Genomic DNA, 21,527 nt, shown 5'->3' with positions numbered 1-21,527 from the left:
AGGGCACAAGACAGAGAACATCCCAGGATGGGGTGCCAACCCATCACAGGGCACAAGACAGGGAACATCCCAGGATGGGGTGCCAACCCATCACAGGGCACACTCACACCTATGGGCATTTTGGTAACTCTACTTAACCTCAGCTTGTTTTTTCAGCTGTGGGGGGAAACCGGAGTACCCAGAGGAAACCTCATGACGACATGGGGAGAAGATGCAGACTCCACACACACGGAGAAATGGCAGCGGATCGAGTCCCGGTCCTAGAGGTGTGAGGCAGTGTTGCTAACCACTGCATCGCCCAAACGATGCCCAATTGGCACTAAGGGGCCTAAAGTGTGCCAAGAAAACATCCCCCACACCATTACACCACCACCACCAGCCACCACAGTGGTAACAAGGCATGATGGATCCATGTTCTCATTCTGTTTACGCCAAATTCTGACTACCATTTGAATGTCTCAACAGAAATCGAGACTCATCAGACCAGGCAAAATTTTTCCAGTCTTCAACTGTCCAATTTTGGTGAGCTCGTGCAAATTGTAGCCTCTTTTTCCTATTTGTAGTGGAGATGAGTGGTACCCGGTGGGGTCTTCTGCTGTTGTAGCCCATCCGCCTCAAGGTTGTGCGTGTTGTGGCTTCACAAATGCTTTGCTGCATACCTCGGATGTAACGAGTGGTTATTTCAGTTAAAGTTGCTCTTCTATCAGCCTGAATCAGTCGGCCCATTCTCCTCTGACCTCTAGCATCAACAAGGCATTTTCGCCCACAGGACTGCCGCATACTGGATGTTTTTCCCTTTGCACACCATTCTTTGTAAACCCTAGAAATGGTTGTGCGTGAAAATCCCAGTAACTGAACAGATTGTGAAATACTCAGACCGGCCCGTCTGGCACCAACAACCATGCCACGCTCAAAATTGCTTAAATCACCTTTCTTTCCCATTCTGACATTCAGTTTGGAGTTCAGGAGATTGTCTTGACCAGGACCACACCCCTAAATGCATTGAAGCAACTGCCATGTGATTGGTTGATTAGATAATTGCATTAATGAGAAATTGAACAGGTGTTCCTAATAATCCTTTAGGTGAGTGTACATAACCCCCCCCAAACACACACACACACATATGTAGGGTAAACATATCCTTATGGGGACCGCTCATTCATTTCAATGGGAAAAATGCTAATGCTAACTATGACAACCTTAACCCCTACCCTACCCTACCCTACCCTACCCTGCCCTAACCATAACCATAACCATAACCATAATTAACCAAACAAAATACAAGAGTTTTTGCATTTTTAGTTTTTTCATAACAGTCACCGATTTTTATAAAATAGAGTTTTCCCTTATGGAGACCAGGAAACCGGTCCCCATAAGGGAAAAAAAATGGACATTTATCACATTATGGGGACATTGTGTCCCCATAAGGATAGGTATACCTGCTCACACACACACACACACACACATTGCATATATAGGTGGCCACAGTGTACATTATGCATTTTTCTTTCTATTGCTTTACAATTTCCGTGCAACCCTTTTTCAGATGAGCAGTAATAAAGTGAAACTAAGCAATGCATCATATATGAAGATATGAAGTAACATTTGCGTGTAAAACATCTTCCTCGGCCTGCCGCCTCCTTCAGATGCTAGCTCCACGTAGCGGTGCGGATGAACGGTGACCTTGTACATCCTGGCTCTTCAATGCTCAACTCACTGAATGGGAGCTGGCTGACAGTAACCTGCGGCTTTAACAACAAGGTAATGCCTCGCCATTCAGATAAATGATTTCATTTCTAACGCGGTTAAAATGTGCCGGTTCTAGCATTAGATCTTTTTAAATCATGATAAACTGACGGCGTTTGGAGGTGACGTAAGCCCCAAACAGCGCAGTTCCTCCGGCTATCTAGCTAACACTGTCCCATTTCAATAGCCATTGTCATCACTAGCCTGCTTAGCAGCGCACAGATGACACGTCAGGCAAATTACTGCTCTAGTTTACTTGTTTGAAACAAGCTTAATTTTACCGTTATTTTTCTTTGCCCAACTCACGATTTTCTTCTTTTTGTATCAGGCGAGTGTAGGGTGATTTCGTACAACGGTCTCTCCTTCATTTAAACCTTAACGGCGGACGCATATGGTCACTTCGGACGAAGACATCCATTTTAAACAGCTGTTAAAAGGGTAGGACTTTTATCCCCGGAAAGGTGCCAAAAAGCAGTGTTTTTTGGTCGGATCGTCAGCAGTACGTAGCTGTCAGTGTGAGCTGTGTGTCTCTCGGGCATGCGGCGTTCTTTTTAAAATGTTCATCTGTTGTGACACGGTGTACCCTGTAAATTAGTGGTAACATTAAATAATAATTTGATCATCTTCCTTTATTATGAGCTTCCTGTTCAGGTCAGGAGCGCAGTGTCTCCGTTATCGACTTAAACTGGTAGTTTTATGGGGAACACTTTTTTTTACTTTAATAATAATTGCATATGTTATATAACGGCAAATAGAAAAATGTGGTGACGAATTACGTGATTTTTTATAGGAGTTTATTATAATTATTCTTAAATATCATCTCTATTAAATGTCTTGTTTATTAATGATTGAAATTGCAAGTTAGGGTTGTATTTTGTCCTCCTTACAGACCTGAAACAAGTTTACATAGAAAATGGACAGCAGTCACGGGTAGGAGTTCATGTTTAGTCGCTGAGTCTGTTGCCATTGCCGTTTTTCAGCTTCGTATCAGTTAACGCTGTTTCTGATGGCCGTCTGCTGCCAGGTTCCCCAGTGACCTCATGGCCGGCCGGGAGCTCCTGGCTGAAGACCACTCCGTGATGGCGCGCATGCAGAAGAAGTTCTGGAAGACCAAGCAGGTCCTGATCAAAGCCACCGGCAAGAAGGAGGACGAGCACGTGGTGGCGTCCGACGCCGATCTAGACTCCAAGCTGGAGGTGCGTGGCATGTCTATGTCTATGTTCGGTAGTCAGGTCCTGCTTTATCCAGCTGATCGTGTGGCTGCCTTTCCGTTTGCTGTATAGAACTGCTTTTGTGCTAGACTGGCTGTGTCAGCTTACAAAGGCGTTTTAAGTTACTGTCGCATTGCCCTGGAAAAGCCTTGTCTCATTTAACCCTCGTGTCAGTTTTTTTAGAGACTGGATGAGTTTGTACTTAAATTATGTGGGATCTCTGAACGATTATCTGATTTAACCAAATCCGTTTTATGCTTGCTTGCAGGCACACGAGGTAAACCAGCTCAGATTTTGCTGGTCCAAAACACACCTAATCTAAAGGGGTTCATAATAAAGGATGGGTCTGTACAAAGACGCATGTCTGCTGTAAAGTGATCGAAGGTTACGTGAAGGAGTTAGCTGTGTCATCCTGAGCTTACACCCGCTGTCTCTCAGGCTGGGGTCCCCCTCAGCTTGTGGGCATCCTCAGCCTCTGCTGTGGTTCCCAGTGGGCTGCTGTCCCTCAGGAACCTGACTCCTGCTTCTTCTAAGCTTCACTGGTATCCACCAGTGTTATCTTTTTGATTTTTTTCATTTAGTCTTCATTTTTATTTTCAAGTTTAATTTTAAATACAGTTCAGTTTTAGTTAGTTTGAAGTGTGGTTTTGTTAGTTCTTGTAAGATATATTTCTGTCTTTTTTATTTCAGCTTAAGTTTTAGTAATTTCATTTCTATGGACAGGCTGCAAGTTGAATGGGTCTGATCTTTAGAGGATCCTGCACGAGTATACATTGCATATCAGCATTCTCCACACATGCGGCCTAGTGATTAGGAAGCGCATTTGTAATCGAAAGATTGCTGAATCACCGACCAACAAGGTACCACTGAGGTACCCAGAGCAAGGTACCGCCCCCAAGCACTTATCCCCGGGAGGCGCTGAATTAGCCGCTCACTCGAGTCACGATTAGGGATGCACCGATACCGATATCAGGCCGATATTAACCTCACAAGCTCATACTCGTAAAAATGCCCGATACAAAGAACCGACACCACTTAATTGCAACCTTACATTAAAACTCAAACCCGCTGCATTTTTGTGGTACCCAATCAGATCTTGGCGTCTAGCGAGAGATTTGTCAACCGGAAACATCTAGGAAGGATAAAAGGAGAGAATACCGGCATTGGCGATCTGGCGAGTAAACGCGGGGGATGTCGGCAGTTTGGACGTATTTTAAGATAAGGGACAACGACAGAAGTGAAGCACACCATAAGCTCTGTTCTGCTGAAGTGTCAAGAGGAGGAAGGGACAGCGCGTTATATGACACAAGAAAAATGATCATCTAAAGACAAACCATAGTGCAGAATACACGGAGTTTGCCAATGATAGCAAAGACCTCAACAACAAACTTTAGCACAAACTCTGGAGACGCGAGTGAACGAAACAAGCGTTATTTATATCTAACATTAAACTAAAGAAGGTATTTCATGTTTGTTAGAACTAACGCTACAGGTTCCATTACCAGTATAAGTACACCTGGGTGTATGCTTTCCTCGCTCCTATAAAAAACACGAATGCTACCAAGCAGACCAGCCACAGTGCTTGCGGTCTGCCTCGTCGCGACGTTTAGTTACATTTCTGGGGGGTGCACGTCAGGCTATTGCGTAGGTCCACGGCTATGCCGTACCTTTCCAGCTGAGAACTGAGAAGACGTATATATAGACGTATATTTCAAAATGAAGACGTATATATAAATTTACTTAATTGTCATTATATGTAATATACGACAACCCCGTTATACATAATAATAATATAATGATAAAAGTAACACATGCACAAACATACACACATATATGCATGTGTTACATTTAGTTTTACAAAGTTAGCAAAGCTTTTAAGGTTCAAGTTAAGCCTTACACACAAAAGAATGACCAGTCTCTTCCACACAGTAAGGAAAAAGCCTATGGTTTTAATACTGATACTCTGTATCATCCGATATCGATATCAGGTCAGAAAAAGTGGAATTGGTGTATCCCTAGTCACGGTGTCACATTTGGGTTAAATGCAGAGGACATATTTTGTTGTTGTGCACTGTGTGCTGTGGTGTGTCAGCGATGATAGTTAATTACTTTCATATTTCATTTCATCATATACTAATGTCCTCAAAATGGACAAAACATGTTCCAGCTATTATTAATGGTAAATTACGAAAAACAAATCATTACTTTAGCTGAATTGTATAAAAAATGTAAATGGAAAGTATTTGTCATTATTTTTATTTGATTTCTGTTAGTTTCAGAAGCAAGATTTAGCTTTTGTTAAAGATGGTCTGTACTTTTATAGTTTAAAATTCTTAACTGCAAATTGCATATACCCTAGATTATCTTCAGGTGTATCCACCACTATGAATTTTAATGTCAATTTCCTGTTGAGCGTCCAGTGTTTGCGTGAATGTTACTTATTTGGATATTTTTAATTTTTTTTTTTTGTGGGAACACAGGCTGTACATAGTAATTACGATCATGGTAAATTCCTTGTTATGACAATTATTCAGAACAAATAGGAGGAAGAAAATAGATAAGCTTAAGAATAAGAAAAATGAAATAAAAAATGAAAAAAGGGAAATGGATATTAAAGGGTACTCTCCAGTTACGGCATATTATTAAGGATTTTTTGCATCTAGCATGCATTTAGTTTTGTTCTGTGAGAATTGTATTGCATGGCTGTAATTAATAGGTTCTGAGTAAGGAATCCTGCCGAAATCGAGCCTGCCTGCTTCTCCGAGGCAGATACTGTTCGAGTTAGAAAGAGAGTATTGTTATTACTCTAGAGCTCATGTGACTGCAGCTCAGAGTTAGTCTGATGTATGAAGCCCCTCCTCCAGGGTTAAACAAGAGCAGAGTAACACTTGCCTGCTGCTTTATTCCATGCAGAACATGCACATGTCTGGCTCACTCGTTTATCAGCATTGCTGTCCAGTGGCACTGTAGGTTGGGAGCACTGGTGTGATGTCATGCTGGTTAAAGTGTTACCAGCAGGAGGCGCTGCCGTGGCAGGGAGGTGTTCCTGACCACACCTCTGAGCTGACTGCGCTATAGCCGTCCTGTGTCTGCCTGAGAATGACATCGGCAGATACACCTGGGGCCTGTCTGGTGCTGCAGTAATACTTGTCATTTCATTGTTGTCTTAAGCACAGTTAAGCCAGCTGCAGTTGCATAAATTATGTTTGTGTAATGGGAGAAGTACGATGAGTAAGTGGAAGAAAATCACTGCTGAGATTGTAGAAATGCAGCTTATGCAAAAATGCAGCTCAATTGTAGAAATGCAGCTTATAGGTTACTGATTACCTGCATATTCCTAGGAAAAATGACCTAATAAATTTGTGTAGAGAATGTTATATTCTGATAACTTTAATGGTCTTTGATAATATTTACTTTGGTAAGAGTTTTAGTAGATTTTTGTCTCTTACAGTTTTCATGGTGAAATGACTCATGCAGTCCAGAAAAATGTATTTATTTATTTTTTCTGCCAGCAGATAAAAATAGGTTATTCAGCATAACATTACTTATGTGGGTTTATTCTTTGGCTCTGCTTCTTCGTAAGTGTGATGGATTGAATTATCTGGTTACCATGGCTACATGATGGGCCCTCTTCCTTTTATTGTGTGGAAATTGTGTTTAGATTGTGGCAGGCTGGGAGGGTTATTATATGAAACCTTTGCCTTAAGGGAAGGAGAGAAGAGGGTTTTTGTGTTGTCGTCATCACTGTGCAGCTACCCTGAAGAACAGGCTGACAGTGGCCTCTCTTTCCCATGTAGTTCTTCCGTTCGGTGCAGACAACATGCACGGAGCTGCTGAAGGTCATTGAAAAATACCAGCAACGAATCACAAGTGAGTGCTGCACGTCAGGCAGAAATGGGGGCACCGTAATGGGGTCCTTGGGAAGGGTGCATGTGAAATGTACAGTAGCATCCTAGATCAGTGTTTCGCAATCAAATCCTCAGGGACTCACAGACAGTCCACATCTTTGGAGGGAGCAAAAATGTGGACTATCTGGCAGTGAGCTGGGAGGGAGCAAAAACATGGACTGACTGTGGGTCCCTGGGGACTGGGTGGGGAAACATTGTCCTAGATAATGGAGGTTCTTAGCAGAATTGTTCTTGTGTCTTGTTTTTCCTTTCCCTTCTTTAAGCCCTTTCCCAGGAGGAGAATCATCTGGGACTTTTCCTGCGCTTCCAGGCTGAACACGACAAGACCAAGGCAGGCAGCATGATGGACGCCACCAGCAAGGCCTTGTGTGCCTCGGCCAAAATGAGGTAGCTCCCCTCTGTCTTACCCTCGACTGTGTTCAGCATGTGTACGGGGATGGCTTAGCCGCATGATTAATTCATGTGTGCTATTTTGGTAAGAGTATGAGTTCTGCGGGACCCAATAAACACATGGGACTAGAGTAGTGTTTCCCAATCTGGTCCTCAGGGACCCACAGACAGTACCGGGAGCTGGGAGGGAGCAAAAACGTGGACTGTCTGGTAGGGAGCCTGGAGGGAGCAAAAACGTGGACTGTCTGGTAGGGAGCCCGGAAGGAGCAAAAACGTGGACTGTCTGGCAGGGAGCCCGGAGGGAGCAAAAAATGTAGACTGGCTGTGGATTCCCAAAGACTGGATTGGGAAACATTGGACTAGAGAATTACACTAGTTTTAGCCTGCATGTGAATCATGCCTTTCCTCTGCGATAAGTGTGTTTGCCTCTCTCTTTGGAACCGGTTCAACTCAACACCCATCCCCCCTCCCCCCAGGTTGGCGCTCTACCCGCCCCTGCGCCGGATGGAGCAGGAAGTGGAGACTTTCCGGAGGCGCGCCATCACAGACAGCCTAGAGACAGTGGGCCGCATGGAGAAGGCACGCACGGAGTACCGGGGCGCCCTGCTGTGGATGAAGGATGTGTCCCAGGAGCTGGACCCTGACACGTACAAGCAGCTGGAAAAGTTTCGCAAAGTGAGGGGCCAGAAGTGTTATGAGCGCAGACTGGTTAACTGACTGACTGGCTTCCTGCCGAGTGCCAGTGGTCACAACAGCAGGGCCTGATGGCTGTTGAGTCCAAGAGCAGTGACGGCTTTTCACTGGACGTGATCCCAAGCCTTCTTTGAAACATGCACGGACCGATAAACCGGCTGTACTGTGTCGGAGCAGCAGTGCAGCGGCAGTGATATTTCTGAAACTTTCTGAAATACTGTTAGGGGTTAAAATAAGGTGTAACCATGGGGCAGTGGGACCAACTTCCATGCCGTAGCTCGCTCCCTCTGCCTCTTCCTCTGCCTTCTTCAGGTGCAAGCACAGGTGAGGAGCACCAAGGTCCAATTTGACAAGCTCAAGAACGACGTGTGCCAGAAGGTGGACATGCTAGGGGCCAGTCGCTGCAATATGCTGTCCCACTCGCTGGCCACTTACCAGGTTCGCCTCAGAATTGACTGTGTTGTCCTGCAGGGTGCAGTAGTGAGCTTCACTCAGGCATATTTTTGTTAGTATCTTATTTCATTATCAAGTCGATGTCATTTTGTTGCTGCTCCCAGACCACTCTGCTGCACTTCTGGGAGAAGACGGCTCAGATGATGATCAGCATTCAGGACGCCTTCCAGGGACACGTGCAGTACCAATTTGCCACTCTTAAGGTGCCAGCAGGGGGAGCTCTGTTTCGCATCCTTCTGCGTGAACCTGTTTATATGGTTGAGTTACTTTAGTAATGTGTATCATTTGTCCTTTTTTCTCTCTCTTGGCTTGCATTTTTGGAGTCTGATTGGGCCTTCATCTCTTGTCAGGATCTAAAGGACCCCCTTGAGCAGCTCACAGAAGGACAGATGGCGGAGAACAGGAAAGAGAGCACGATCCAGACCCACTTGGACGTGTGAGTGGTGTACATCCTCTCTGCCTGTGCACACATCCTGGCTTTAGTGCTCTCACATGCTCTCTTTCCTAAACACTCGGCATGTGGGTCTGATTCTGGCACATTCCTCATAGCGAGTTAAACATGCTTTTCCATACTCTCTACATGCACATTCTCTTTTCAAGGTTTATTGGATTCAGTTTGCATAAACACCCACGCTTGTGGATAGCTTGGAGCTTATCCCAGGAAGCACTGGACACAGCGTTGCCAGTCTACTTCAGGGCATCACATCACCGTCACACACTAAGGGCAGGTTAGAGGTGGTAATGCAGATGCCAGTGCTAAGGTGCAGTGCTGTCACTTCGTATGGGAAGTTGCAGTGTGGATCCTTTATTTGCGAATCGTGTCTTTTGGGGTCTCTCTCGCATACACTGGGTGGATGCTGCTGGCTCCTCTTCGACATATTTACTGACTCTCGTTGACTTTTTTCCTAGATTGATATCCTTGGAGGAAGAGAAGGCGGAAGACACTGAGATTGGTACGTACTGGAAAAACAAACAAGCATGGGAATAGTCTGTCAGGTCCTATAAGTGACACGAAGGATGCTGGCTGGCTTCGTGGAGGTGAGGTGAACCTTCTGTGGCCTGTAGACTGTAGTGCCCTGGTCCATATCATCTTTTCCACCGTCAGTGTCGTACGACAGCTGTTAGGGCTTTGATACTGTGAGCCCTGGATTGTGTTCCACTTGCTATAATTTGAGTGCGGACAGACTGTGAAACGTTCAGCTTGATTGGCCTTCTATGAAAGCTGCAATGTCCAGACCCGGGTGGTGGACTTAGCTCGTTATCATTGCATACCTAATCTGTCACGGATTAGTTTCTTTGCAAACAAACTGCCATTCCTGTCTGCTCCATGTAGTCAACAAATGACTGAATTGTTCTGTATTAAGCAGAGAAGTAACAACGAAGATAAACAATCTTGTCTCTGAGACCGGCATGCCTGTATGTATTGGCACTAGGACATAGGAGGGCTTACGATGTGGTTTCCTGTTTCAGGATGGTGGGAAAACAATCCCAGGCTGATCTAATTATTATTTTTCTGGAAAATAATGGGGCCTGATGGGGCCCAGCTCACATGAGTGTGGTCTGCCTTGCAGTCTCTGCCCTGAGCACTGATGGACAGACCCAGGACAGCGACGGCTCCCAGTGCGTGAGCCTCGACTCCGGTGCGTGATGAAGCAGGGATGACGCCATTTTCGCACGGTTTACTATTTAATGATTTTACGTGCACTATTTATATACGGCTAGCTGAAAGTGGTATCCAGAATTCTGGCCAGATCTATGCTTCATTCGCATCATGTTTAAAGGTCAACAGCTTAGCTAAAAATGCAGAAAAGAAAAGCAAATTAAAACACTGGCGTGTTAAAATGTAGATTTAGGAAAGGGCAGATTCCATGAAGCTTCCGTGTAGAAGTTTCTAGAATATAGGTCTTAGGCAGTGTTGGGGAAGTTGCTTACAAAAGTAATCCATTAAAGACGGAGGTAGGAAGTTCAGGTCCAGATAGTACAAATCCAGACCAAGGTTTTGTTTCAATCAACCAGTTGAGCATAAAAAATCAGTCACAGTACTCATCTGGAGTGGCTTTCTAGAAAGCGATCGATCTTGGTGAATAACGAACGACATAAGAGCGAGTGAGGTCTACATACGTTTCCAGAAACCTCTTGTTATTCCATTTCCAATTACCGAATGAACTTTAAGTAGTACGTTGTTGGCTCCTCCCCAGCCTCCACGTGAGAAAAGCAGGCTTTCGATAACAGGAACATCGATTCCATGTGTTTCAATGGTGAAATGTTATATGATTGTCACACCAGACATATGCAAATGTAAAATACACACTCCTTAGGAAAACAATGAAAACATTCCAAAGGAACCATAATTAAGACCACAAAAAATCATCCTATTTGCGGAAAATATAAAAATAGGCCCAAAATGTGATGCAAAATAAGCATCCTTATTTTAAAAAAGCACAATGGTGAGCTGCATTGGGACAACGAAGCACTTGTGCAGGCACCAGAATCACATCTGCCACATGCCCCAAGCACCCTCTACAGCAGTGTGTGTTCTTTGGTGTGCGGTGTAATACCTCTTCTCAGGCACGGTTTGGGGATTCGACACTGTAATCAGAAGGCATTAGCTAAGAGGATGCCTGCTGTCTCCCAATAACCAGCAAACTCGCCATCCTTTGCCATCTGACACTCCAAAGCTGGACCAGATATAAGCGTCGTGTGTAACTCCCAGGCCACTTGGCGACAATGTCTGTAAAATGTCCTTGATGATTGCATATCACCCGCACATTCAGGCCTAGAACCCTTTTCAACAGGTGCAAGTGGGATTGAAAGGGCTGCAAATATGAATAGGTTTGAGGGTTCCATCCACTGCACCTACAATGCCAAGTATGCCTGCAATGGCATGAAAACCATGTTTATTGTCATGCAAGGCATCCCCACCTGCTGGACATTGTATGTAGTTGTGCACACGGTGCAACAGAAATGTGATCAATGCATGCACAGTGGCGGGACACAGCAGCCTTGCTGAGGCCACGTGCATCTGGAGGTCTGCAGGAGTCCTCCAGTGGCGCAGAAGCAAAGAGCTGTCAGAAGTTGCACGGTGCACTGAAGGCAAAATTCCGGCGTGTTCCTGTTTTCAATTTATCCTGCACCAGACCGAGGAGGCTCATTATTTCACCTCAGTCCAGCCTGTTTTCCTCTGTGAATTGTGCGTTACTGCCATGGTCCAAGGGGTTCCTGACCACCCACCACTCTCTTCTTATGACTTGCGCAATTCTCTGTCATTGCTGGTCATGTGCGGTGATTCACCTTCCCAATTCAAAAGATGTGACTGAACACATAGCAAGTTTGATTGGTTAGCTCATTATGTAGCCTACCAGGGTTGTTCAGAACTTATGAATTGGATTTTGAATTGACTTGGCTACACCCTGTAAGGTGTTGAATTGGAATGACTGTAAGAAGAATTGAATTCATTTCAATTTAGTGCAATCATGCAACACATGAATAATTACATTACAGATTTACTTCCAAGATGGTAAATGTATATTTTGATCTTATATATGTACTAGTGAGTAAACTTGATATTTGTATGATTGTAAGATTTGTTTTAGCCTGTTCTAACAGTATGCATTTGGTTTATGTCAGCCCTCGAAGTCCTTTTCCATGGGCATACATTTATTGATTTTTCATATTTAACTGTTTATGTGTGTTACCATTTGTGAGGAGTCTGCAGTAGCTTTTCCTGAGAGTGTCCGTGGGTTGTCCGATGGGTAGAGTTGTTATAGGGTTACTTTTATGACTGAGGTTTCACCATGGTACCCAAAATCACAGTTAAATTATTCTATAGGTGACACTTCAAATGTAGCATTCATTTTTGAATTACAGTGACACCCTTTTCAGGCAGGTGCTCGAACAGGGGGGCTTGGCTCACGGGTACTTTTTGCTGGCGTAAATGTTCGTGATCACGTGGAGGAGGGGTGTAGGGGCGTTATTCAGTGTGTGCTGTTTAACATGCTGGGTAATTCAAATCGAAATATTAAGCTGTATTGTTAAAGCTGCACTTACGCCATGCATATGAATCTATGTGAAATCAATTCCATTTTAATTCTCTTTCCTTACATTCAAAGTCAAATTGCGATTCTGCACCGTGTGTTCAACCGTATTATGAACTGAGTTTGATTTTCAAGGTCATTCTCAATCCAATTCTGAATGCTGCACAACCCTGTTATGTACTCAAATTGCATACAGGTGTTACAACAACGAGCCCCTTTCGCACTATTTTATAGTCTACATTACAGTTTTATATTGCAGTACTAACCTCTAATTATATCATGAGCATTTTTACGTTGACCAAAAAAGATCATCATTGTGTTTTTGTCATCTATTTTAGCCAGTCTCTGTGACAGGACAGCAAACAAAAATTCAAATAAAAACGACATAGAAAATAACGAGTGTGTTGGAGCACTTGTAAATGTACGAAAGAGATAATGAACCACTTTAGTTACGAAGGGTTTCTGGAAACGCAAGCTCATGAACGATCGATCTTAAGTACGAAATAACGAACTACTTAGCGTTACTAACCTTTCTGGAAAGTCAGCCCTGGTTGGTTGAAACAAAACCTTGTTCTGGATTTGTACTTTCTGGACCTGAATTTTCCACCTCTGTCTATTATTGATTTCTTTTGTGAGTAACTTCCCCAGTACTGGTCTTAGGTAGGATATGTGCACTGGGCAATGCTTGAAAGTGGTCCAAGCAGGGCATTAATTTGAAGTTCAACGTAAGGCTTGGATGAGGTGCATTTTTAATTGACTTATAAGACTGGCTTTTCCTTATTGATCAGCAAGCCCCATGTGGTTTTGATGTGTGTGTGTGTGTGTGTGTGTGTGTGTGTGTATGTCTGTCTGCATGCCTTTCTGTGTGTACTTGGATTGTGAACCCAAGTTATCTGTGATCCAGTCCTGTATGAGCTGACTGACCTCCAAAGTGTGGTCAGTACACACGACCTCCTGCTCCCAGCGTCCCTCACACCCCACCATCTGCTGAGACAATTTCTCCTGCCCCTCTGCCCTAATGTGACGACACCGCCCCCTGTTGGTGGCAATGGTTCTGCAGCAGAGACCCCAGAGTCTGATCTCACAGCACTTCCTGAGAGTGGTAAACATGTCAACAGCTCTAAACTACCTGGGGGTGGAACCTTTTCACTTGCATCCTTTTTTTCTTTGGTTGATTTAAGCAGCTGCAAACCTTAATCCACAAAAAGTATATGTAGTAAAACTTATTTGCTTAGCTAACTGTTATTTCCCAAGAATCTGACCCATCTGCAGTTCTAGATATTTTGACTATTATTTTTCCTAAGTAACCTTCATCTCCAAACCTTAAGGCGCTTTCCCTTAATCTCTATACTGTCTGCTAGCCTAGCGAGGGCATTTCCTGGGACTCAAACATGCAACCACCTGATCCATATGTTCAGGTTCTTAACCATCTGCTGCTGCTTCCTTTATTCCCACTTGTGGTGTCCCATCATATTTTCGACATGCTCAGTTCTGCTCTCCAATGGAGGCTGGCCTTTCATGCCTAACTCATTTCCTATTGCAGTCTTTGAGGGCTTTGTAGCGTTTAAGTGTCACCGTTTAATCTTTCAGCACGTTTCTGTGACAGCTACTGTATGGTGCCCCTCTCTGCACTCACCAGGGTGTTTCTGGGATCATGACCAGTCCTTCTGTGTCTGTCAGTGTTTTGCCGGTATATCTTTCTGTCTGTGGGTTTGTCTGTTTCTCTCTGTTTTTCTTTGTGTGTTTTTCTGCACTCATCAGTGTTTTCTTGTGGTTATCTAGATGTTTTCCTCTGTCTGTCATATCCTGCATGTGCTTGTGCCTCTGGCGGCGTGTTAGACAGCCTGATCTCTCTACAGGCCCCAGAGACCTGCTCTCAGATGCTCAGCAGCAGGACCTCGACGAGGAACGGGAACGGGGGGACCTGAACTTTTTGAAGGACCTGCTGAGTCCAGGTTCCATGGGCGCTGATGAGTTCAGCCGCGAATGGCAAGATGCCTTCGGCTCTTTTGAGATGACACCCAGTCAGAGCCTGGCCACCCCCAGTAGTGCTCCAGTAGTCTCCCACTCTCAGCCCTCCAGTCCGACTGGCTTCCTGCCTTCACAGCTGCTGGATCAGAGTCTCAGTTCCACAGGTGCGTCCATAAACCACACTGCCCCCTGGGGGTGGGAGTGGCTCATTGCTTCTTGGCATGTGAAGTCTTTCTTGGGACTCTGTATGTGCATTTTAAGGCGCTTCCATTATCGATGTCCTGTGTCTGAATTGTCAAGATATACAATTATCTCTCAGTAAAGCTCACTGTTGACAGTGTCCATTCTTATCACATATAAGGCACTGAGGACTTAATAATGCCACCCATTTGTTGATTTTAATTAGTATAATAAGAGTGGGGATGAATTAAGTTTTAGGTTTGTGAACATGTTAAATATGTCTTCACAATCTGAATATTCAATGCATTCATTGACCATGGGTGTGAAATGTCATTTCCCTAGGCTGGGCGACCCCACCCATGTTCCAGGCGCCGCCTTTGCAGCCCCCGCCGGCCGCTGGCCAGGCCTCCCCTTCCGAAAGTGTCGCCAAGCCGACGGCGAATGGCAAGTCCTGTTCTGGTTTGAGAACTGATGCCCAGTCTTCTGTGTTTCTGCAAAGTGTTTGAACAAAGAGTTCAAACTGTGCCATGGCATTCTTTGTGACATATGTGTGCCCATTTTCACATTCCTGCTGATAAAGACTGGTGCCATATACTGTATATCAAGAAATAAATACAATGAAATGTAACCCTCCTGACAAAAATCACTTTAGTTTGGAAGATCAGCTCTTCAAAATCCTGAAGAATTATAGTTAAAAATTGTTACCAATGAATTACCTACTTTAATTTGAGGAAATCCATGAATCTAGTTGGGTAATATATATCTACAAAATAAAAGACCTATTTTTCATCCTCACACTCCTCTCTGCCCTCTTCAGCCCCCAAGGTCTCCGGCCGTGACATGTCAGCCTGGTTCAACCTCTTCGCCGACCTGGACCCGCTCTCGAACCCGGATGCCATTGGCCGCAGAGATGAAGACCTGATGAATGCCTGAACGTAGGAGAGCTGGGAAAGTGTGTGTCTGGACAGCCCTCTGCTTCATACGCGCACGCACACACGCACACACACACACACACAAATCCCCTACCAATACAGCCAAGACAGGCTTTCCTAGATATTATGGAGAGCTAACCCCCTTGTCTGTTGTGCCCTTCTAACCTGAGAACCTGGCCACCAGAAAAGGCCAATTATGCAGCAATCAGGTTTAATACTAAATAATCTGTGTATAGGTTTTTGCAAAACACAAAGCTTTCCATTGTGTGGCCAAGCTTTAGGTTCCACGAACGTTTGGTGTGTGTATACCTCATCTGAGTGTTGTCCTTTGTGTATGGGTGGGGTTCCCTCCTGACACAGAGTGTACCTGCACCCGTCATTTTTATGCACTAAGGTATTGGACGAATACCTGTAAAAAAAAAAGTGACATTTTAAGTGCAGGTCTTTTTCCTTGTCAGAAAGACGGCAGTTCTGCTGGAAAGGCTGATTATGCTGAGCGTGTGCTGAATATGCCATCTGATGTCCCTCCGCTTTCCTGTCCGTTTAACAAACAGCGTATCTGGGTGAAATATTTTGCGTAGCTGTTTTTCACAGGGTAGATTTAATCTGCTGATAGCAGAAAAGCATTACAGCAGGTGGACGCATTGCAAAAAAGTGACAGAGATCAGTTTTTGTGCTACACTGCACAATATTTTACAGAACGTAATGTGAGAAAGTAATGTCTACCTACTGTCATATTTAATATTAAATGTATTACCACTGGGTATCTTGTGCTGAAACTTTAAGAAGCACAGATGGCCTGGGAGAATCTTTGCAGATGTGCTGAGCTGTGAACTGGAGGTGATGCTGTGCTGTGAAATGGTCACCGTCTACATGACAGGCGAACGTCTCGGGGATTTTTCTTTCTCCAGCAGATAAATAGCTTCTGTGAGTGAGGGAGGTGTTTGACTCTTTAAACTGGCTGTAGGCACAGGCTCTCGGGAGTACAGCTCGTGTTCCTTACTGCTGATTCCTCCAACGTTTTGGTGCTGTCACTTTAAAAACTTATTAAAATAGTCACTTTTTCAAAAGGCGTAATACTTCAATTATAAGGGTTTAAAATACCTATACGGTTTAATAAAGGTATATAAATATAGAAACACTAGTTTTTACTGAGATGTAAAGGATTCATATAAATGTTCTTCAGGCAAACATGATGCCAGACCTGTTAACCTTTAATAAATCATTAACTGTGATTGAGCAGCTGAAATATTTATTGAACACCAAGGTTTTTTTTCCTTTGTTCACACACAGAAAGGAATGTATGTCGATCACAGATGCTTTAATGACTTTGTCAGACATGCCTTTTATTAATTTAAAATATATTGTTGTTTGTTAAACTTTGTAAAAAGCAAAAATAGTTCTATTTGCAACTACTCTTTGCTAACAGCTGTAATTACTCATGGAATAATAAAAATGTTCATTTCCTTTGAGCTCATTTCATCACCCTTCGCTGTCTGGATGCCAGTTTTCTGATCCTAAGTGCTCAGTGGAAATAATGGCTGACAAGGAGCAGAAACCGCAAAACTCCATTAATCAACCCAAGTGCGATCAGACTGAGGCTTTCTTTGAATGAGTGACTGGAGATGGGTCCTTTTAAACAAATTCATTTTTAATATGTTTAATATGTTTACATCATACAGGCAGCCTTGGTTTATTTACACTCGATAGCAAGGATAAATACAAAATAGCTGGGGGAAAAAAGCTTGCAGTAGTCACAAACTATAACGATACAACAACCCATCCCATTTCTCCCAAGCGCGGTCTCTATTCGCTTCTTCACGTGCTTCACAACCGAGACTAGTCATCTGTACAGAGTAACTCTACCTGCTACCAGCTTCACGCCTACGACTCTTACTCACTCTGCCCAGCGCCACCTGCTGGAGGCCAAAACAAACGACGACATGTAAATGGACGTTAAAAACAGGCTGTTTGGTTTTTTTTTTTTTGTTTCATTTTTGAGTCCCAGGGCAAGACGCTATGTGAACACAATACAGTAACTATCTACTGAGAGAGTAAGTCGTCCCGCTAATATACTGTATAGACATATACATTTGGAAGAGAAAAAAAAAGTGTTTTTTTTTTTTTTTTTTTTTTTACATTCCTGAGTCCAGAACTACATGAGCAGTTGCAGTTGAAAACTGAACAAAAACAAAAACAGGCGGCTGTTAATGATCTGTTTTTAGGATGACACTAGATCCCAGATACCGAACTTGGACGCAAAACACGAAAAAGAGTTAAATTCAAGTAACTCCTATAGTACATGATGTTCATCATGACAGTAACGTCGCAGGCAATCAGCTGCCGCAGAGAAGCACAAGGCTCTCTGCGATGCTACTTCAGGCCGAGGTGTGCGTGAGCGAGGTGTGCGTGTTTACACGTGTGTGTGAGACAGAGCGGCCTCCCGGCGAAACACCTGAGAAGCTGCGCTGTTATAAAAGTATGGATGGCGACCACAGTATCGAACTGACAAGGATGCTGCCAGCGGACGCTCGGCTCCCCCGTGCTGCTGGTGTGGCTGCTAACTACTGGAACCCGGTAACCGGAGAGCTTGAGTCCAGCAGGCGCGCATCACTCACAGTGGCAAAGTCGAACAGTCACGTAGTACGAGTCCCGTGCGTTTCCCCACCATCACCGCTACCTGTCACGCATTTGTTACACTGGTGATGACTCTGCAGCCTCTTCCTGCCCCCTCGCCTATCCCCCATCGTAAATCACAAATCATGCTACAGTGGCCATGGCCTTGCTGGGTTTTGCAGGTTTTGTCCAGAGGTGGAAAGTTCAGGTCCAGAAAGTACAAATCCAGACCAAGATCTTGATTCAACCAACCAGCTGAGTACTCTGTGACCGTGATTCTATTTTCAATCGGTTGGTTGAAACAAAATCTTGGTCTGGACTTGTACTGTCTGGACCTGAACTCTCTGCCTCTGGTTTTGCCTCCCCCCCCAATACATCTGCGTGGCCTGACTGATGCTGCGGTCTTTGCTCTATGATTAGCCCAGGATTGGGCAGAAAATAACACCACCTGACTTTAATGGGTCAAAACGGGCCAATTACTGACAGCTGAAAGTGGTTACCTGTCCAGACAGGAACTATGAAATTTACTGCATGCTTCCCCCCTCCCCCCACGGCCATGGATATTTTCTGCTAAGCCGGGTTATACGCCTGCAGCCCACTAAGGTGCCTACACAGCACTCTGGACAGGAAATTAAACTGTGGCCACTACAGGACGACAGTGCAGTGCCCACATGATTACAGGGGTACATTTTCCTCGCTTTTACAAAAAGTCACATTATTTGTCAATTAGCACGTGATACACACGGAGTCTTTACACAACACAGGCAAATTGCTGTGAAGAGGGTAACAGCATTTCTGGGGTATTCAGTGATTTAACTCCGGCCTCCGCTGCTTCCTGCGTCCTTAGTACAACACGAGGTAACATTTCAGGGCAAATACAGAGAAGGCTGCAGGCGTGGGGGGTGGGGCAGGTCTGCTCAGCGGCTTGGGCTCTTTGGCCTTTGTGAGCATCACAATGCTGCAGCTGAAAGCATGTCTGCGGTTGTTTTTAGTGACAGACTTGACAGCCTTTGCTGGCTCACACAACAGGATTTTAAATCACATGAAAGGTGTCACTTTAATGGAAAACACACCAAATAAGTGAGTGTGAAGTCTGGCACGTTTGCCAGAGTTCGTCCGCAAGGGAAAAAATAGAGCTACAATCCACAGTCAGTGGATCTTTTAACAAATACGACCTTCAGATATGAGATGGTTTACATTGTTAACTGATTCATTAAGTCAAGCTTCACTTCTGTTCTTTCACTTAACAATGACTTTCAGCTGCAAAAACACCCCCCTGTGAATGCTGCCTAGTTTTACTTAGATGTCTCGTCTGCTACTAAAAGTCAAAGCACCATTTTTCAGGATTTTTCAGCTCATGTCAGCGTGATCAACAAGGCCATTATAATCTGGGATTCTTTGGTGTTGCTGGGACAGTGAATCTTCGGCCCAGCGGGGGAACCTTTGCTATGGAGCCCTGGATTCAGCCTGCTGCTGACTGCCACTCCCCGACGGGGACATTTCTGCTCACGCTTCACACTCTATGCACACAGACGAGAGTGGTGGAGTGGTGTGATTATAAACTGGAAGGACCTTCATCAACCTGGATTTTGTCTATATCTCAATTTTCTTGGTCTAAAAGATCAACCCTAAAAAAGACACAAGCTTCTTTCTTTAGCTACTTCTAAATGCAAGAAAAAAAATAATTAAAAAAGAAATATATATATATATATATATATATATATATGCACATTTGTGTCAAAAGCCTCCACAGCAGAATGTCACTCTGTTTCTCTTTTTTACTGGCTCTCAGGTTGCCATAACGACCAAGAACGACCAATAAAGTGTCAGCTTATCCACCAGTGGTAGCCATGTCACCGCTGCTCCCTCAATCACCCCTAAAGATGGGAACCCCCCCCCCCCATAACTGTTGTCTGCTTTTTGAGCGAAAAAATAAGGCCGCATAGCAGAAGCTGTTTTCCCTTCTTCTCTGGAAGGGGGAGAGAAGGTGGTTTTCAACAGGACTGTCGAAGTAGAAAACAAAACTTAGAAGTGGACTGAAGTGGAGAGACGCAGGACTTTAGCTCTCGGGCTCCTCCAGGTGGAAGGGGAGGCAGGGCTGCGGGGCGGAGGTGCAGGTGCCTCGGGACACCCTCTGCTCCTGCTCCAGGCCAAGCTGCAAGCCTAGCGAGGGCGACAGGCTGCGCATGGCCAAGGCGCCCGAGCTCTTGAAGGTCAGCTCCTGGGTGGGCAGCAGGGGCTTGAGGATGCTGACCAGGCAGAAGGCGGAGCCGCTCTTGGGGATGAAGTTGACCTTGTTCCTGTCAGGGCACAGGAACTGTGGGATGTCTCGGGGTAACCTGGGTCTGATGGCGAGGAGAGAGAGAGTGAGAACCTCCATCCATACCTGCCAGGCGTTCATCAGCAGTGCTGTAGCCAGCATGATGAGAGCCCTGGTGAGAATGACTGGCAAGCTGTAGCCGAGGCGGCACTCACAGTGTTTCCTCAAAGGCCTTGATCCGCTCGCAGCCCTCAGGAGGCTCCCGCTTGAACATGTAGCTGTTGTTGGGTCTCGGGGAGAAGGCGTATTTGGGCAGAGGGGAGCTGCCCTCGAGGTCTGAGAAGGGGCGAGACCACGTTTTAGGAGCTGCTTCCAAAGTAACACTCACCCCAGCAGTAATCACCAGGGTGTAGCTCTGCCCACCCCCACCCCCCCCATACCTTTGTGGGTACTGGCCCGGCCGTCGCTCAGGAGGTCCACGCTGGGGCAGGGACTACGGCCTCCAGTGTCGTTGGCCATGGCAAGGAAGGCCGGCGAGATGGACTGAGAGCGGCTGCTGCTGTTACTATGGTTACCGCCTCCGCCCCCTCCTCCGCCAGAAGGGGTCTGCGTGTCAATACTGCGAGTGCTACTGCTGCGCTGCACTACGGGTGGGGGAGCGCGGTGGCCATCTGGGATGTCCTGCGGCTGAAAAGTGGTGGGGGGAGGGGGCAGGTCACACACGATCATAGTGGGTGATGATGCTGGGAGGCTGGTGGGTTTATCTGCCACGCTGCGCTGTACTCACTACGAGCTGCTCATCACGCTCGCTGGAGTCCCGGATGATGATGCGCTCGATCTCCTGGTTGAGCCCCTCCATGCTGTTCCTGAAGCGGGACCCAGTCGATTTCGGCACCGGGATCAGAAAGGTCTTCGTCACCGGCGCCTGGGACAGGAAGACGGCAAGGCAGGGTGAACTGTGACGTCATACCCAGAGAGCAAAGGGTCCGACAGATGTGAAAATCCACTCTGGATGCTGCAGTTTGCGTCTGTGACAAAGGGGCTGGACATGAAGGTTACCTGACCAGAAGAAAGGCATTAAGCAGCAGGTTAATGATTGTTCACAAATGGCTGAGAAAAGCCTCCTGTGTGAA

At 45.3% G+C, this 21,527-nt stretch overlaps 2 protein-coding genes across 9 annotated transcripts in view; one reads left to right on the top strand and one right to left on the bottom strand.

Moving 5' to 3' along the window:
- Positions 1-200: 200 nt before the first annotated feature.
- ical1 (islet cell autoantigen 1-like) lies at positions 201-16,990 on the top strand. Of its 7 annotated transcripts, none has more exons than XM_023805945.2 (17): positions 201-266; positions 1,647-1,761; positions 2,075-2,184; positions 2,636-2,676; positions 2,771-2,942; positions 6,755-6,827; positions 7,129-7,252; positions 7,732-7,930; positions 8,261-8,386; positions 8,506-8,604; positions 8,752-8,837; positions 9,311-9,354; positions 9,973-10,041; positions 13,340-13,537; positions 14,295-14,570; positions 14,929-15,030; positions 15,404-16,990. In XM_023805945.2, exons 4-17 carry the CDS (start codon positions 2,660-2,662, stop codon positions 15,517-15,519), a joined length of 1,701 nt encoding a protein of 566 aa, XP_023661713.1. In that variant the 5' UTR covers positions 201-266; positions 1,647-1,761; positions 2,075-2,184; positions 2,636-2,659; the 3' UTR covers positions 15,520-16,990. The 7 variants fall into 7 exon arrangements, with proteins under 7 accessions (XP_023661713.1, XP_023661714.1, XP_023661718.1 ...); XM_023805946.2 differs by having other exon boundaries at positions 205-266; positions 2,075-2,245; XM_023805950.1 differs by lacking the exon at positions 13,340-13,537 and having other exon boundaries at positions 248-266.
- Positions 16,991-17,148: 158 nt separating this feature from the next.
- The window catches only part of LOC111840651 (protein FAM117B-like), a 28,504-nt gene continuing 24,125 nt past the window's right edge, over positions 17,149-21,527 (bottom strand). For both annotated transcript variants that reach the window (XM_072714641.1, XM_072714643.1), the window contains 4 exons: positions 21,182-21,319; positions 20,835-21,081; positions 20,610-20,730; positions 17,149-20,479 (listed from right to left, as the gene is read on the bottom strand). In XM_072714641.1, coding sequence (XP_072570742.1) covers positions 20,194-20,479; positions 20,610-20,730; positions 20,835-21,081; positions 21,182-21,319 — 792 coding nt within the window. In that variant the 3' untranslated portion in view covers positions 17,149-20,193. The remainder of the gene's footprint in view (positions 20,480-20,609; positions 20,731-20,834; positions 21,082-21,181; positions 21,320-21,527) is intronic.

The sequence above is a fragment of the Paramormyrops kingsleyae genome, chromosome 1, assembly GCF_048594095.1.
Source record: "Paramormyrops kingsleyae isolate MSU_618 chromosome 1, PKINGS_0.4, whole genome shotgun sequence".
In the NCBI taxonomy this organism is placed as follows: Eukaryota; Metazoa; Chordata; class Actinopteri; order Osteoglossiformes; family Mormyridae; genus Paramormyrops; species Paramormyrops kingsleyae.
The sequence above is the reverse complement of the archived record's forward strand: the minus strand, read 5'-3'. Positions and strand labels throughout refer to the sequence as shown.

Coding starts and splice junctions, on each gene's coding strand:
- ical1 (XM_023805945.2), top strand. Junction 6,828..7,128: donor ATACCAGCAACGAATCACAA/GTGAGTGCTGCA, acceptor CCCTTCTTTAAG/CCCTTTCCCAGGAGGAGAAT. Junction 8,387..8,505: donor ACTCGCTGGCCACTTACCAG/GTTCGCCTCAGA, acceptor TGCTGCTCCCAG/ACCACTCTGCTGCACTTCTG.